The following is a 15,786-nucleotide window of genomic DNA, read 5'->3' on the forward strand; positions in this document are numbered from 1 at the left end:
ACATCGTCTGTCAGCATTAATAAACTTTAATAATAAAAATACAAAAACACCAATAAATCACACAAGTACAACGATCACACAACATTCAGAAAATGTCATAAGTATTTGCATGGTTTATTTACAAATACATTAATACCCATGTACATAAATTGCTCTTCCCACCCACAACATTATAAGCAAAGAAAAGGATCTCATTTATATAAGCTCACCTATCCCATATTTTGGACCTGTGTCCTTGCACATCACCAGAAAGTTTTGAAAATTAGGATTTAACCTTCCAATAAAACTACAGTTGACACAGAATACTATGTAATGATAGAGATGGTTTATATATTTTAGAAACATCAGTGTTTACTTAGTTCCGTTACAACAACAAAACAGTGATGCAAAGATGATTTATATCAGAGTCAAACAAAAAAATTACAAAGCACATAATAAAGCACCAAGATGATATTTGTAATAATAGACTTTCCATGTAACTATCTAGGAGGGTATTCAATCATAGTTTTGTGTCCCTGTGGAATGAGTCTACTCTCCTTGTACATTGCATGGACTGCAACATTTTATTTATCTGGGAAGCATAATTTATTGAGAAATTAGAATTTTGTAATAGACTCACTCTAGAGCTCACACTATGGGTTTCACTATTCAATATTTAAAAAAATTAACTCCTGAGTGTGAATAATTTCATTACTGTTTGACCTTGGATTTAATGTGTAATTGATAATGTACCATTTAAATTTAACATACACATTCCAATTAGAACATCTTAACATTAAATTTAAGATTTTATATCACTATTCTAAAATTTGTTTCTTTTTGCCTGAAGATGACATTCTATAAATGTCGAAAGTAGTTGTGTGGTTTATTTGTGTTTTAATTATTAAAGTTTATTAATGCTGATAGACAGTAGTCTTAATTTTTATCTGGTTAGATATATTCCTGAAGAATACATGTAAAAAAGATTGAAGTGATACATATAATGAGGAGCATTCCCCATAAATTTCTTTTGCAATTGGAAAACAATGCCAAAATCAACAATACAAAAGCGAATAATGCAAAACAAGTACCTCATACTCTGTAATATGGAAGAAATGTTTTTTAGAATTTTGGATCAATCATATTAAACCAAAATTGTGTGAAAAGTTCATGTAAAAACAGAATTTGATTGTACTCATAAATCAGATTACACTGTTTTATTTTCTCAGAAATCCTTACTGATTGAATAAAAAATTCTGGGAATATTGGCATTTATTTGAATTGTCAATGTATACATTTATTAAAATTAAAATTGAAGACAAGTCTGTCAGAGAAAAGTTACCATTTATTCAATTTCATTGTCCTAGCATATAGCTTTTGACAACTGACCTTACTTTGTAGGCTGTTTTGGTCACTGAAATTTAAAAAAAATTCCCTTTAAAGAAAGCAGCTTATCTTCACCAAGGCAGCCTATAAAGAAAGGTCAATTGTCAAAAACTGTATTCTGGAACAGTGGAAGTGAATAAATGGTGACTGTTCTGACAGACTTCGTTTTCAATTTTAATTTTAATGTTAATTACCATCAGATGAGAAAAATTTTTTTTAAATAATTATCTATTTATGTATTTACTATGAAATGATAAAAATACAAACATGATTATTAATCATACATTTTAAAAATCATTTTGCCATTGTCTTCATAGAAAAGTTGGAATTTATTTCATTATATATTTTAAGTGAATTTTTAAAATCAATATTGAATACATCATAAATTACTATGTTACGTGTGAAAAAGTATATCTTTAAAGTTTCCAAGCTTTTAAAGGAAGGATCTTAAGTTTGAAAAGTTCTTTATTACTTTTTGAAAGGCTCAAAATTATTATTTGGAGGAGCCCAAAAAAAAAAAAAGTTGGAGTGTAGAGCTAAATGTCAACAATGTACATAAACAAAGACAGGAAGGAGATACATATGAGTTTATTAGTATTTATCAACTGAGTGCCAAGATTCCTGGAAAGAGAGGGTCTTGAAATCAATGCATTTTATTTGTTAAATAGAAATGTATTGTAAAGAAATTTTCAGCCATTTAATTTGCTAGATTTAAATTAAATCATTTTTTTGTCAATTACTATTAAAAAGTATTTAAATCTGTTTATAAGATATCCTAAGAATAAGTTTGGATTAATTAAATAAGACTGGAGTAGAATAGACAAAGGAATTTTTAAATCAAAAATAGGATAGGATAAAAAAATAAGATAGGATAAATTAGAATGATATTTTGAAATATCAAAATGACGAATTATTAAAAATATCATTTACTTATCACCAAAGAAACTGAGTTTTCTTCTTTCTGAGTTGAATGCTGAAGTAATGATATATGATGATGATAATGATAATAATTAAATAATAGATGTAAAACTGTATTAATTATAGTCAATTAAATGTATAATTTTTGTACAAATTTTCAAGTTTTAAGTATGTTTGTTTCAATTCACCTACTCTGATTTGTTTGAAGTGTTCCTGAAGATGATATTTTGAAATATCAAAAATGCTTGAGTTATTAAAAGTTATTAAATATATTGCTTATTTAACACCAAAAAACTGAGTTTTCTTCCTTTTGAGTTAAGGCATGCATCACAAATTTTATTGTTTATCCTATTTGTATGTATGAGCTGATGTCGGCCAAGAAAGACTAAAAATGTTCCTTGTAAACTAACTAAATTTTAGCTTTCAGAAAAAACAATTTTATTTTTAATAGTTGAAGAAAAAGTGCAAGAATTTACTGAATTTGGAAATTTTTAATAATAATTTAAAATATGTATGAATATTACTTTAGCATTTTAACAATGTACAATGTAAAAATTGAAACACATTACAGCATACTAGCATTATAATTATTGAGTTACTAATCTTAATTATCAAAAAAGCTGTAAAAAAAGTAAATAAGCAGTAAATAAAATAATTGTAATTAATATCATTGTTGTTGATTTTACTAAGTTGCATATACTCTACAATATCCAATGAGAGTTCAAAAATCAGCTGCTTGGTTTTTATTCACTATAGAGAATTATTATATGCTAAAGTTGACATTCAGCTTATAAATAGATCATTAAGAGTCAAAATATAGAATGGAGTGAATTAACAAAACTTTATCAGCATACAAGTTTAAGTAGAATTGTCTAATAAGATTATTTAAAACTTGGAGTGAGTTATAAAAAACTTTATAGACCTCTTCAGATAAAATATTTTGGTCTAAAAGTTTCTAAAAACCATATAACAAGACTCATATAATAACATGACATTCTCATTTTTAAAATATAATTATACAACATAATATAATCAAAGTCAAAAATATAATGTAACTAAACAATTAGCTGTTGACAGTCATTATACATTTAACATTTCTGTTCTACATTTCTTTACATACATGATGTTCCATTTTTTGTATGTATAATAGATACACCACATAATATAACATTGATATTTCTATTTATAGTTAGTGAATATTTATTCACAGAATCACAGATTCCATAATTAAAGTACAGAATAAAATATTTTCACACTTAATTATATGCCTTTATTATTTACTTGTTATGTGTGTGGCTTAGCTTACATCTATTGATAAACTTTAGGGTATTTTTCTCCTAAAATTAGATATGTTTTAAATATTTAAATTATATTTAATAGATATAATTTTAAAACAAATTTACCCAATGCATTATTAGTGATTTTAATTTATTATTATTATTATTGTTGTTATTATGTACTGAAATTCTACATACTCCAAATATAGTGCATCTTTTATCACCACATATTATTACATAGTGGTATTACATTTAAACATTAAGTAGCATTAATTTGTTTCAAACTAAATTATTTATAAAATGTAGGCTACAGTTTGTGATCAGATATTTTGATTCTTTAGTTATATATATATTTTTCCTAATATATATCCTATTTAATAATTTGTCAACCTTACTAGTTTTTTAAATTCTTACAACTACTAAATTCTTTATATATAATCAATAACNATGTCACTATTGAAAATGTTCATATTTCTATTGATTTTTTAAATTTTATTAAAACTAGCATATGGTGAAAGCTTAAATTTTTATTGTACTTTTTACTATACGAAAGGACTACACATAATCTTTATGGGCAATGGGCCCTGTTGATTTGGCTGAATCTTTGATGTTTTACAGTTCTAGTGATTCCAATCAAAAGCCTCCATAGCACAAGTTTGAAAAATGGGCAATATTTGAGTTATCAAGCAACCAAGATCAAAAACAACTCAATTTGCATTTGTGCTGTGAAGCCCTAAATCTTTTTGTTTCAAAATACTTATTGACTTTTTGCCTGTGGATATTTTTGATCAGGATTACTAGAACTTCAAATTATCAAAAATTCAGCCATTGAGACCCATTTTTCACAGAATTGTGTAGTGTTCTTGAACTTTGTCTTCATTCTTATTTTCTTTATCAATGTTCTCTCCTGTTTTCTCAGCTTTTTTCACATCTTTTTCAAAAAGGAGTATAAACTATTCGCTTAAAGAATAGAAATTTTGTATTCTCTTTTTACATGTATATCTTTACATCATTGGAATTACATGAATTATATGAAATAAAAAAACTATTTTATTCATAAATCATTTATTATTATGTGTAACAAATCTCATCATAAAGTTGTTAAATGGTAGTTATGACAGATATAGCTCTTAAAGAGAGATGAAAGTGTACTATTCAAGTACAGTATCTTTTACATGATTTGTGCAAAGCCATCAGTATAATTTGCACCTCTGGCTGACTGATAGCCAACAAGTATCTGAAATTTTAATTAAGTTTTTTTTTCAAGTGCTCCAAGTGCACCTACTACAACTACAACCAAACGACTCTTGTCTTCATATTCCACATTCTGTTGATCTTTACTTGTAGATATAATATTTGTATTTGCCGAGTTTTTCTGCTTCTTTCAACATTTGACATTTTTGATTTTTCTTTCAACAATATTTTAACATTTGAGTCATCTGAGACAGCTGACTCAATCAGCAGGCAAAATATTTTTTCCCTGTCAAGTAAAACTGTACAATATCAAGGCTATTTGCTAGGATGATCCTGTCTTTACCAATGGTATATCCTACATAACAGTGATATTATCCATGTTGAGGACTTTTGGGGGATACATTTGTAATATTTATCAGACATTTGTACCCCAAAATGCTTACACATAACCCAGTGGATACAACTGCCACTCTGTTGTGTATACTGGGGTATCTGGATGGTGTGAGTATTGTATAGCTTGCAATTTTAAATTTATTAGTTATATCTAAATTTCTTCTTATATATTTTGTCTTCATTTAAAAATGAAGCTTTCTTTTAAATTAATGTTTATTTAAATGGATAAATAATATAAATAATAATGAATTGATTATTTTATTTAAATTTGTAATTTAAGAAATATTATTATTTCTAGTTGGCAGAGGACAGTAAAGAATTGCATGAAAGAAAAGATCATCACCAAAAGAGTGATGTTTCTCCAAATCATTTAAATAAAATTACAAAGCCCATAGAGAAAAAAGAACCTGAACACGAACCTAAAATAGAAATAGAAGAGCAGGAAAGTAATTCAGGATTAAAGTCTCCAGATTCTTCTGATTTGTCAGCATCTAATCCAAATAGCAAGAAACATGTCTTGAATCCAAATGCTGAGGTTTTTACACCTGTAAGTTTATTAAACAGTTATTTACAATTGTAAATTATATAATATGCATAGTAATTTAAAATTTAATATTGATATTATATTAAATATTGCATAAAGTTTTGTTTTATACTTGTGTATTTGCAATCACAACTGTTTCACTGTAAACTAAATTTTATTCATTAATACAATACAGCAGTGTTTTCCAACGTGGGACCCACGCCCCACAGGGGGACAGTTGGATTGTTAAGGGGGGCAATTCGAAAATGGACTTGTCCAGAGTTTAAGTTAAAAGGTTGGGAAACACTGCAATACAGTATTTTACATATAATATAAAAATTGCCATTAATGAAATGAATGTGTTTAAAACAATAAAATAATTACATTAGTTTTTTATTACTTTTAAAGAATTATTAAAATTTCAAGCTAGTTTTATATAATTATGTGGTAAATAAAAAGAAATTCATTATTTTTATAGAATTTTACTTTTATTTGTTAACAAGTGATTTTTGATGACAGACATACTAGATTTCCATGCCTTTCATTTTTTTTTTTTTTTAAATTAGCGAACACTGCCAATGGTGACACCAACTGGTCCTCCTCCATTACAACCACGAATGCAGACACCAAGTCCAATAGTTCAAGTACCTCAGCATCAAATGGTGCCTGGATTGACTCATCCGGTGTTTACAACAATGAATCCTCCTTTTGTTGTGTCGGCTACTCCTGTGAGCGTCTCCCTTACGACACCGTTTGGTCCAGCAGGGTCAGTTGCTCAAGCTCCAAGATTTAGGAAAGGTATAGTAGAAAGAAAATTTAAATGTAGATTTTTTATTATATATTTATAGTTATAAGATTTTCAGTTTTATGCATTTGTGAGGTTGCCAGGTGATTTCCAGGCACCACAAGATTCTACTACAGTCTTTCCTTCTGACATCAAGTAGGTTACACCTACTACACAAAGTTTTGAGTATTTTTCTGGATGGCAATACACGGTCTCCTATATGAGACTAGGAGTAAGAGGATGGAGTAGGAAAGGACTAGATTCAGTTGGAATTGATTCACTCAACACAATTTACTACACTTAAACATTTATTAGATGGCATGAAAGTTGGTACAACATGTTACACAGGGTATTTGCATTATGTAGAGAGAGAGAGAGAGAGAGAGAGATTATAAATTTTTGGTACCTCACAAATTGGAACTAGAATCCTTGTTAAGGGATGTGTAGTCCTTCAGTTAAATGTTCAAGGGGAGAAGCAGCAGGTAGAGTGGTGACAAGGAATTAGAGGGTATAGAAGACACTAATCCAGAAAGGCACACAAACACACTAAACTGAACAGTTGAAAGAATGGGTGATGACTGACTGGAATTAGCTTTTCTTCATCATATTCAAAGCAGGAACTACCTTGGAGGTGACTAAAAGTTGTGGGAAAGGTGTCACTACCGACTCTGAGAAAGCATAGTTGACACTCTCTCAGGTCAGAAAGTTGACATTTACTAGCTTCTGATGATGTCATCTTTGTGTTGTTTTCCTTTTATTTGTTTGATTCTCACATATTTTTTTACATTTATTTCATATTATTATGCTAAATTAATTATACTACATATATTGTCACAGGACATATATAATTTATTAACCCTACAAATTAACAAAAGTCAACTAATTAATTGCAAAATAACAGAACAAAATATTTGCTAATTTATACTATAGTAGTCCAATTTTTAGATGTTCATATTTGAACATCCAAAAATTGGAGTGTTCCTTGAGTGTGTTGGGCCTTAGAATAGAATTAACATTTTAAAATTTGATCAACCTGGTTCCTGATCCATGTCTTATAAAATCTGTGGCATTTCCCTTCTCTCAAGATGTCATCACTGGGGAACATCAGAGAATTTGTTTGGGGAAACAAAAGGCTTTGTTTAGATTACATAGACAGCTTTTGGCTGAAGTGACAGCTCCACTTCTTAATTGATATTGGGGCAATGTATGGCCTGGCAATATATGGGATCAAGGTCTAAACCAAGTCATCAGGTCAATAGAGCAGTAAGCAATAACAGACATCATATCATTGTTTCAGTAATTCTGCATCATCAGGATGTGCACCAATAATCTTTGAATGTGTCTGGGACTTTTTCTTAACTGATGATATAATTGGTGTATCTGATTCCATTCATCCACATGTATCAGAAAGTAACATCTGTTTGTCACCCACACCTGAAGTTTCATTTTTAGCTGGTACTGCACAAAATGGCAAAAACAGAACTTTCTCTCCAGTGTGAAGTGACAATAACTCCAGTAGTAGTGCAATTTGGATTATGATGGTGGGAATTGTAGGGGCCTTAAACAGCAGGAGACAAGTGTCACTGGCAATGACTAATTCCAAATTCATTGAAGAGTATAGTTGATTGTCAACACCAACTCATTCACTTGGGCGCATTCATTTTCTCTAAGAAATTGCAGCCAAGTATCAAGTTGCAGCATTCCAAAACTAAGAATTTGACAAGAATAATTAATGAATTAGCATATATTTGAGGTGTTCATTGCCCTAGTACTTTCAATGACATATGATTTTGAATAGTATAATTTTGCTACTGTTGGAACCTGACCCTATGTTTTGTACTAGTCCTTAGGTTCTGAAAAATTGCTGTGCTGTATGAAACAAACTATCGTGTTTTACAGAGGATATCTGTATTTTCTTATAGTTGTCATGCCAGATTTTCTTATATATTTCTGTATTTAATAAATGTCATGATTACATTTAAGTAAATTTGTTTTGTTAAGCTAATTAATTATTCAATTTTTTTCCATAAATTATATTTGCATCCATTTTTAGCTGTTCCAATGACTCTTCAACCAAGACCTGATATGTCTCCCCCTGTACATGTTGCTGCAGCAACTGGTCCACCAATTTTAGCTCCTGCAGCACTGTCAGCACATCCTCAATTAACAATGCAATATACTCCACCACCTGGTGTCATGCAAGCACAAGGACCACAACCAACAATGCCTTATCTACAGGTAAGAAATTTATCTATCAAACATTGCAATTATTTAATGTCATAGTTCAAATATATAATAATTGTGTGTCAAAATTAGCAATTTTTCACTAACAGTAATGACAAACTGATATGTAATTTTCTGGTTATTATGCTTGTTTATCTGAAATATAATGCGTATATTTTAAATACAAGTTATATATATAAGTATGTATCAAAAATTTAAGATTTTTCACGTAGTCTTAAATAATTTAAATATATTTTTATAGATGTATTCTGTAGTAGGACCAAGAGTGATGTCACCACAACCAGTTGCAATGGTACCTACATCTCCTGCAGGATCATATGGAGAAACACATCTTCCAACACATATGTATAGTAAGTGTAGATTTAGTTTTATGTTATAGATCAAAATAAAAAAATACATTTTGTTTTATACCATAAATGCTTAATGCCTTAGTCACACAGACCAATATGATAGGGAAACTACACTGGATGGTTGTTTTCTACCATTCTCCAAGATGGAAGATGTTTATGGTGTATTGTGGGATAATGATTCTTTTGATTATAATATTTTTACTTTTGCTATTGCTCAAAATGAAGCGAGTTCTTGAATTGAATGAATATACATCCGAATATGGTAAATTTCATCTGATGTATGACATTCATATGAAGCTAAACTCAATATTATCATCTGAACATGTCCCAGTTAGATAGTATTTGTCAATAGACATGTTCCATAGATACTGATGTATTATTTCTTATATTAAAGCTTTCAACATATTTATTGAAGTAAAATACTCAAATAGCAATAGAACTGGTATACAAATATGCAAGAATGCTTATTTTATGCATGTATGTAGTCAATGATGTCAACCAAAAATCCATATTCAAAGATCATCTGGTGTCTAACATAGCAAGCTTATCATATACAACTGTAGTGATTCCATACGGCTGCTCCCAATGTCTAATATGACAGCAATCTTTTTGACTTGTAGCAAGTGTAGCAAATATAGTGGCTTATGTGGCTGAGACTTAATATAATAAATTTCTCTATACCTCATTACCTACATTTAAATGTAATTATTTATTTTAGTGTATTCAGTAGATTATAATTGAAAACTTTGCTTCCTAATGTGAAATCTATTCTGAGTGTTTCAAGAAATGTTTTTTAATTTTAAAGTCTAGGTGATCTGAGATGGCAAATCTTTGAACCTCCACGCTAAGCAGGCATGTTAAACTTTTCAAAAAAATTTTAATGCGTGTCAAAGTTCAGAATTCAAAAAGCAACTTTAATTAGAATAAATTAAAAACTGCTTGAAAAAGATGATAAACAAAATGAACTGAAATTTCATATAAGTGACATAATTTATGTTGAGTTACTTTGTTGAACTTATTTTGGAATTCATATGGAAGAGTTATAGTAATGAGAAATACTACAATAATTTCAGTATCCTGTTATTTATAATTGATTATTAGAATTGTATTATGCAATAAAAAATTTTAAATTATATTAACATGTGCCAATTCTTCAGTCATAGCATTCCATTTTAGTGTAGACTGTATTTATGCATTTAAATGTATAAATACTAGATAGGGAATTTTATATTATTTAAATTTAATAAATATTTCTTATTTATACAATTTATCTTCCAAATATATCAGACAAATTAATTTTATATTAAGTTTAATGCAGAAGTATTACTGATCTATTTACAATAAAATACTATGTAAATTCTACAGTAAAGTATATTACCAAAATTTAATAATTAATTACAAGTATATATGTACACATGTAAATTTATGAAAGATTATTTAACCAACGGATTATGAAAATTTACTGACAATACATACAATTTGACACTTGTAGATTTAGAGTATGATGACAAAATAGATTAATATCATAATTAATTTTATTATACAGTGGGTGATCGGTTAATGAACATAATCCGTTCCAAGACTTTGTTCGCTATCCGAATTGTTCGTTAACCGATTATTGATTTACCATAGGTTTTAATGGGAATTTGATTAATTCGTTCTGGAGACTCCCCAAAATAAAAAATATAGGCTATACTTTCTTACTACGTTTATTTATATGTAATAATAAAAATACATACGTACACAGTCTTGCGTTAAACTGAAGAAACATGACTAATAAGTCATGTTTTTTCACTTTGAAAGGGTTAAAGAATCTGTCTAATGTCGATTGCTTTTCTCTCTTCTTCAGGATTTTTCGTAAGTAATTAATAGCATTGCAATTGTAGAAACCCCCAAGCCTCAACCTGGTTTGGATGCCATTTTAAGACCGTTGTTCTGACATCATCCCACTTCTTTACAAGATCTTTAATAGCAGATATCGGCATAAGTCCGCATTTTCAGAAGAAAACATATCTCGTCGAGTTTCTTGGTGTTCTTCATTCAAGCGTTCTTGGCGTTCTTCTGTCGTCAGATCCGTTTCAGGTTCCATTACGAACTCTTCAATGTTCTTTATTTCTCATATGTGATTTTTGTTACTCCTTTAGCTGCTTGAGTCTTCTTATATAGTATTTTTCTTAAAAAAATGAACTGCGGCCTACTGTAGACCTGTTCACGCCATAGTACCCAGCAACATTAGGTATCTTCTGCCCACTCTTTACCTTTGCTATTATACTCTCACCTTACAAAAAAAAACAGACACAAAACTTAATGAGTGCCTACCCGACAGTCTTGCGAATACATAAAAGAATTCTTTTGTCATAAAAATAATAGGCTGGAATTATAAGGGAGAGTTTTAAAGTTCAGAGGAATACTATCCGATCGGTATATACCGGCTTGAGCGTCGATGTCGACGTCTCCCACACTCCAAAAAGTTTCGAATTGTTGCCCGAAGACAAGGAAAGTCCAATTGGTATTCGTTATTTTATGTTGCTTCTTCTTGTTTGTTGTGTGGGATGTTCGTTATCCGATTTGTTTGTTGTCCAATCTGTTCGTTAACCGATCACCCACTGTAGTAAGAAAAAAAAATTAGTAAATACTCAAAACTAAAATGAAAATAGTTAATTATTATTTGCTTGTGGTGTTAATACTATTGTATGCTATCATTATTCATTTTATTTCCTTAGTAACTGTTCACTCCCTCAGCATTTCAAACTTGATAATAAAATTGACATTTAAGGTAATTTTCTTAAGCTGATATTTCAGTTTTATGATAAACATTAAGTAGGGAAACAAGTTTCATTTTTTTAATCTATAACATGACAATGCAGTTCTGGACAAAACTGATTGATTTGTTTAGATAAGAAGTGGAATATTTTGTCAAAATTTCACAATTTGGAAAACAGCTTACAAAATCAAAAATTTGATTTTGTAAGCTGTTTTCAAAAATTTCAAAATAATTATTTAATAATTCAAAAAATTTCAAAATAATTATGAAAAGTTATTTTGAAAATACTAATCCAATAAATTAAATTATTGGATAAGAAAGAACTAAATTTTAGAACATTGTTTTTTTCCCCATTATCATACAAAAGTAATAAAAAATTAAGTAAAAATTTTATAAGGAGACAAAGAATGTAAAAAAATTAAAGTCTTGCTTTCAGTTTTTTTAATTCAAAATGTTTTCTTTCTAAAATATTATTATTTTACTTTGGTGTCTTTAGAGATTTATAAGAATCAATATCATTAATTTTTTTAGTCATAATCAAAAGAGTTTTTTGACTTAACATTATTATCAAATATTGTTATTCCTAATTCCATTAAATCAGTTCTGTTTCATTACAATAAAAAAATCTTGTTCAGTAAATTCATTAACACTGTAAAGTCTTAATCTTAAATTAAATGAAACTGCTTTATTGAAGTATATTATATCACAAAAACATCCAAGTGCTTTCAAACTTTTCAGTATATCTTTGGGATTAAGAATCAGTTGTTTTTTTTATTTTTAAGAACACTAAAAATTTTTTAAGGTTTCAGAATATTACAAACTTTAAAATATTAGAACCAAGAACTTTAGAATTGTTTTGGAACTTTTGTTAATACATTTAAAATCCGTAACACCTAACTCTTTGGACTGGCTTTGGGCTTACAGAATAAGACAGTATATGTTTAGAAAAGTGGCTATACAAGTGGAAGAGTGAATTTAATAGCAGAGAAGGAAGATGGGAGGAAAGTGGAAGAGAGTGTGACCTTAGTGAAGAAAGGGCTTTGCTGCATTATGTATTTACTGTTTTCTGTAACCTCCTACCCAACTTCTCCAATCATGAGGTTGGAGAAGTTGGGTAGGAGGTTACAGAAAGGAACAAAGGAGATAATAGTTCATAAGAGAAATAATACACTTTGTGAGTTTTGTGAAATGATAAGAAGTGGGATGAATTGGATAGAGCAGGCATTTATATGATTCTGACGATTGAGAAAGAGAAAAGTGAGATTTATTTGGATGAAACTACAAGAACTCTTTAAAATTAGAATGGATTAGCATCAGAGAGATCTGAGAGCAGGAAAGATAATTACTGCATTGAGTCAAGAAGAAATGAAGTGGAAGTAATTTGGGAAGAAAACAAAATTATTGAGGATGCGAGAGAAGGAGAAAACACAAAGAGATACTGAAAGATCATGGATTTATAGGAAGAGGTTAAATAGTAAAGATTTGGAAAGTCTCCTAGTGGCTTAGAAGTATATACTGAATAGATTGAAAGGAAGTTGGGAGGAATAGGGCCAACAGAAGGTGAGAAAAACTGGACTATGTGCAGCAATGATATGTAGGAGTAGGAGTTATTTTAGGCGGTGTTATTAGTTGACGAGTTTAAAATCTCTGGCAATGTTAATAAGAATTGGTTTATAGGTGATATGGATTTTAAATGTTTTTAATTTCAAAACATGTTTTAAAGTTCTTGGTTCTAATTTGTTTAAGGTTTGAAATGTTCTGGAATCTTAAAAAATTTTGGTGTTCTTAAAAAGGAAAAAAAAAGAAACACATTTTAAAGTGCTGATTTTTAATCCCTGAAGATGGACTGAAGAAGTTTGAATACAGCTTTGTAATATAATATACTCCAATAAAACAGTTTTATTCAATACCAGCAGATGAGCCCAGCGTTGCCCAGGCAAAAAACAACAAAGATTAAGCTTATTAGATTATTTTGTACTTCTAATCCTTCTATTCTAGTAGCCCGGGATGCACCCTATGGGTGTTCTAGCAGCAGCAGTGTCATTCCATGGTATAAATAATAAATTCCTATTACAAATAAAAGTAATAATATACTGAATTTCTTGTGGTGTACCCTACTAAATCGCACCAAAAATGCAAAAAACCGCATCAAGTAATAATATACTGAATTTATTGTTAATTTAAATAATAGCTAGGGGTGCCCCTAGTGGCCATTTTTGGCATATAGTGACAGAAAGAAAGAATCCGTGTTTTCAGCTTTATATAGTTAGATAGGAAATCTTTTTCTTGCAAGTAATTGTTTCATACTGAACAATTTTCGTCTTTATTCTAAAAGTGAACAGTTGCATGCATGTACGTGTTTTTATTTGAAGAGTAAGAAATGAAAGCTTTTATATTTAAAAAAATTATTTCAAAATAAATATTTCCCACTAAACTTAACTTCTAATGTTTTCAGTGCCACATCATCCAGGTACAACTCTACCTATGAGTGCCATGCCACAAGGAACACCTGGACCACATTCAAATACTTCCACTCCGCAGTCTCAGACTCCAACTATGCATGCACCGTCGCCAGTCCACCAACCTCCCGTGTCGCACGGGACTCCCGCTCACACGCCGACACCGACCGGACATTTAGGTACGGCTCCCACCCCGCAGCCTGTCCTATACCACGGACCAATGACTTCGCAACACTCTCTCCAGCACGTTGGTAATCCGACACACATGGCATCTATTTCCCACCATCACTCAAACTTTCCTACAGCACCTCAGCCAGTGGTATTGATGCATCAGCAGCCTGTACCTAATCATCATCCTTCTTCCATTCCATCATCAGGACCGCACGCTCTACAAGGACACCCCCTTCACGGTCAAACACCAGGAAATCATATTCTTCAACCAGGAGCCATCCCAACTAGTGCCACAATGGTTCCTGTACCACCAAACACTCAATTTGTACCCCATCATCAAGGTAAATTTTAAACAATTTTAATATGTTATAATATAATACATATATTATATTATAACATACTTTAATTTTCACTTAAATATTTTAATTTTTACTTTATTATAAATTTCTATTATGAATGGCAGTTTGTTTCTGTGCTTATGATTATCCAGGTCTGTTTTTCACTTCTAGGAGTGTAATGCAACAAGTGACTAGAAAATAAGCAAGAAACTAGTTGACAAGTTTAAGTTATTGCAGAGCTGATTTATTTAGAAAAAATGGAGAGATAGATTGTTCCCTTGGCAGCCATTATTATTTCAAAATTATAAAAACAAGATTGCCTCAAGACATTTGTGAGTAAAACCAAAACTGGAAAAACAAGCAGGTAGAAAAATTTCTTCCAAAATACAGCTAATATGAAAAAAATATTATTCTCAGTAAGATTGTGATCACAAAATTACAGTGGTAACTTCCTTTGTAGTAGTTAAATGAAAAAAAAAAGAAAGAAAATATGTTTATATCTGGTGTTCTTAGTCTTTTAATTTAACAATACATGGACACACTTTTATAGCACAGATTTTAATGTATTTTGGATTTTTTACAAAATTTTATTATGCTAATATCAACTGCTTATAATATTTGAATGAGACCGAATTTATCTTATTATAAACAGGGCTTGAAAACCTTTGTGTTGCTTCACTGATCAGACAAATGTCTCATCCATAAACTGAAAATTGTTTTTAATTTAAGAATAGAATTATTTAACATTTTTCTAAGTGAATGAAATGATAAATCTGAAAAATTTGCATAAAAGCTATGAAAAGACTTATATCTAAGATAGCATTGTTCATACGAGAGCCTTGTAAACATTTTAGAATTTACTTAAAATTTTGCAATATATGCTACTTCAATTAACCAAAGCCAATAGCAAAACAACTGTTCTCAGATCTAAAAATAATAAATAAAGTAGATAGACATCATCATTTAAAACAGAGATGGGCAACCTTTATCTATGTAAGGGCCACAT

At 29.8% G+C, this 15,786-nt stretch overlaps 1 protein-coding gene across 2 annotated transcripts; it reads left to right on the plus strand.

Annotated features, from left to right (window-relative positions):
- Positions 1-5,444: 5,444 nt before the first annotated feature.
- Positions 5,445-15,277, plus strand: LOC111638913 (vegetative cell wall protein gp1-like). Of its 2 annotated transcripts, none has more exons than XM_023384684.1 (6): positions 5,445-5,694; positions 6,237-6,468; positions 8,508-8,692; positions 8,940-9,048; positions 14,268-14,783; positions 14,933-15,277. In XM_023384684.1, exons 2-6 carry the CDS (start codon positions 6,249-6,251, stop codon positions 14,980-14,982), a joined length of 1,080 nt encoding a protein of 359 aa, XP_023240452.1. In that variant the 5' UTR covers positions 5,445-5,694; positions 6,237-6,248; the 3' UTR covers positions 14,983-15,277. The 2 variants fall into 2 exon arrangements, with proteins under 2 accessions (XP_023240452.1, XP_023240454.1); XM_023384686.1 differs by having other exon boundaries at positions 14,952-15,277.
- Positions 15,278-15,786: the final 509 nt, after the last annotated feature.

This window comes from Centruroides sculpturatus, unplaced genomic scaffold (genome assembly GCF_000671375.1).
Source record: "Centruroides sculpturatus isolate CEXI.00-Female unplaced genomic scaffold, Cexi_2.0 scaffold1277, whole genome shotgun sequence".
NCBI classification, from domain to species: Eukaryota; Metazoa; Arthropoda; class Arachnida; order Scorpiones; family Buthidae; genus Centruroides; species Centruroides sculpturatus.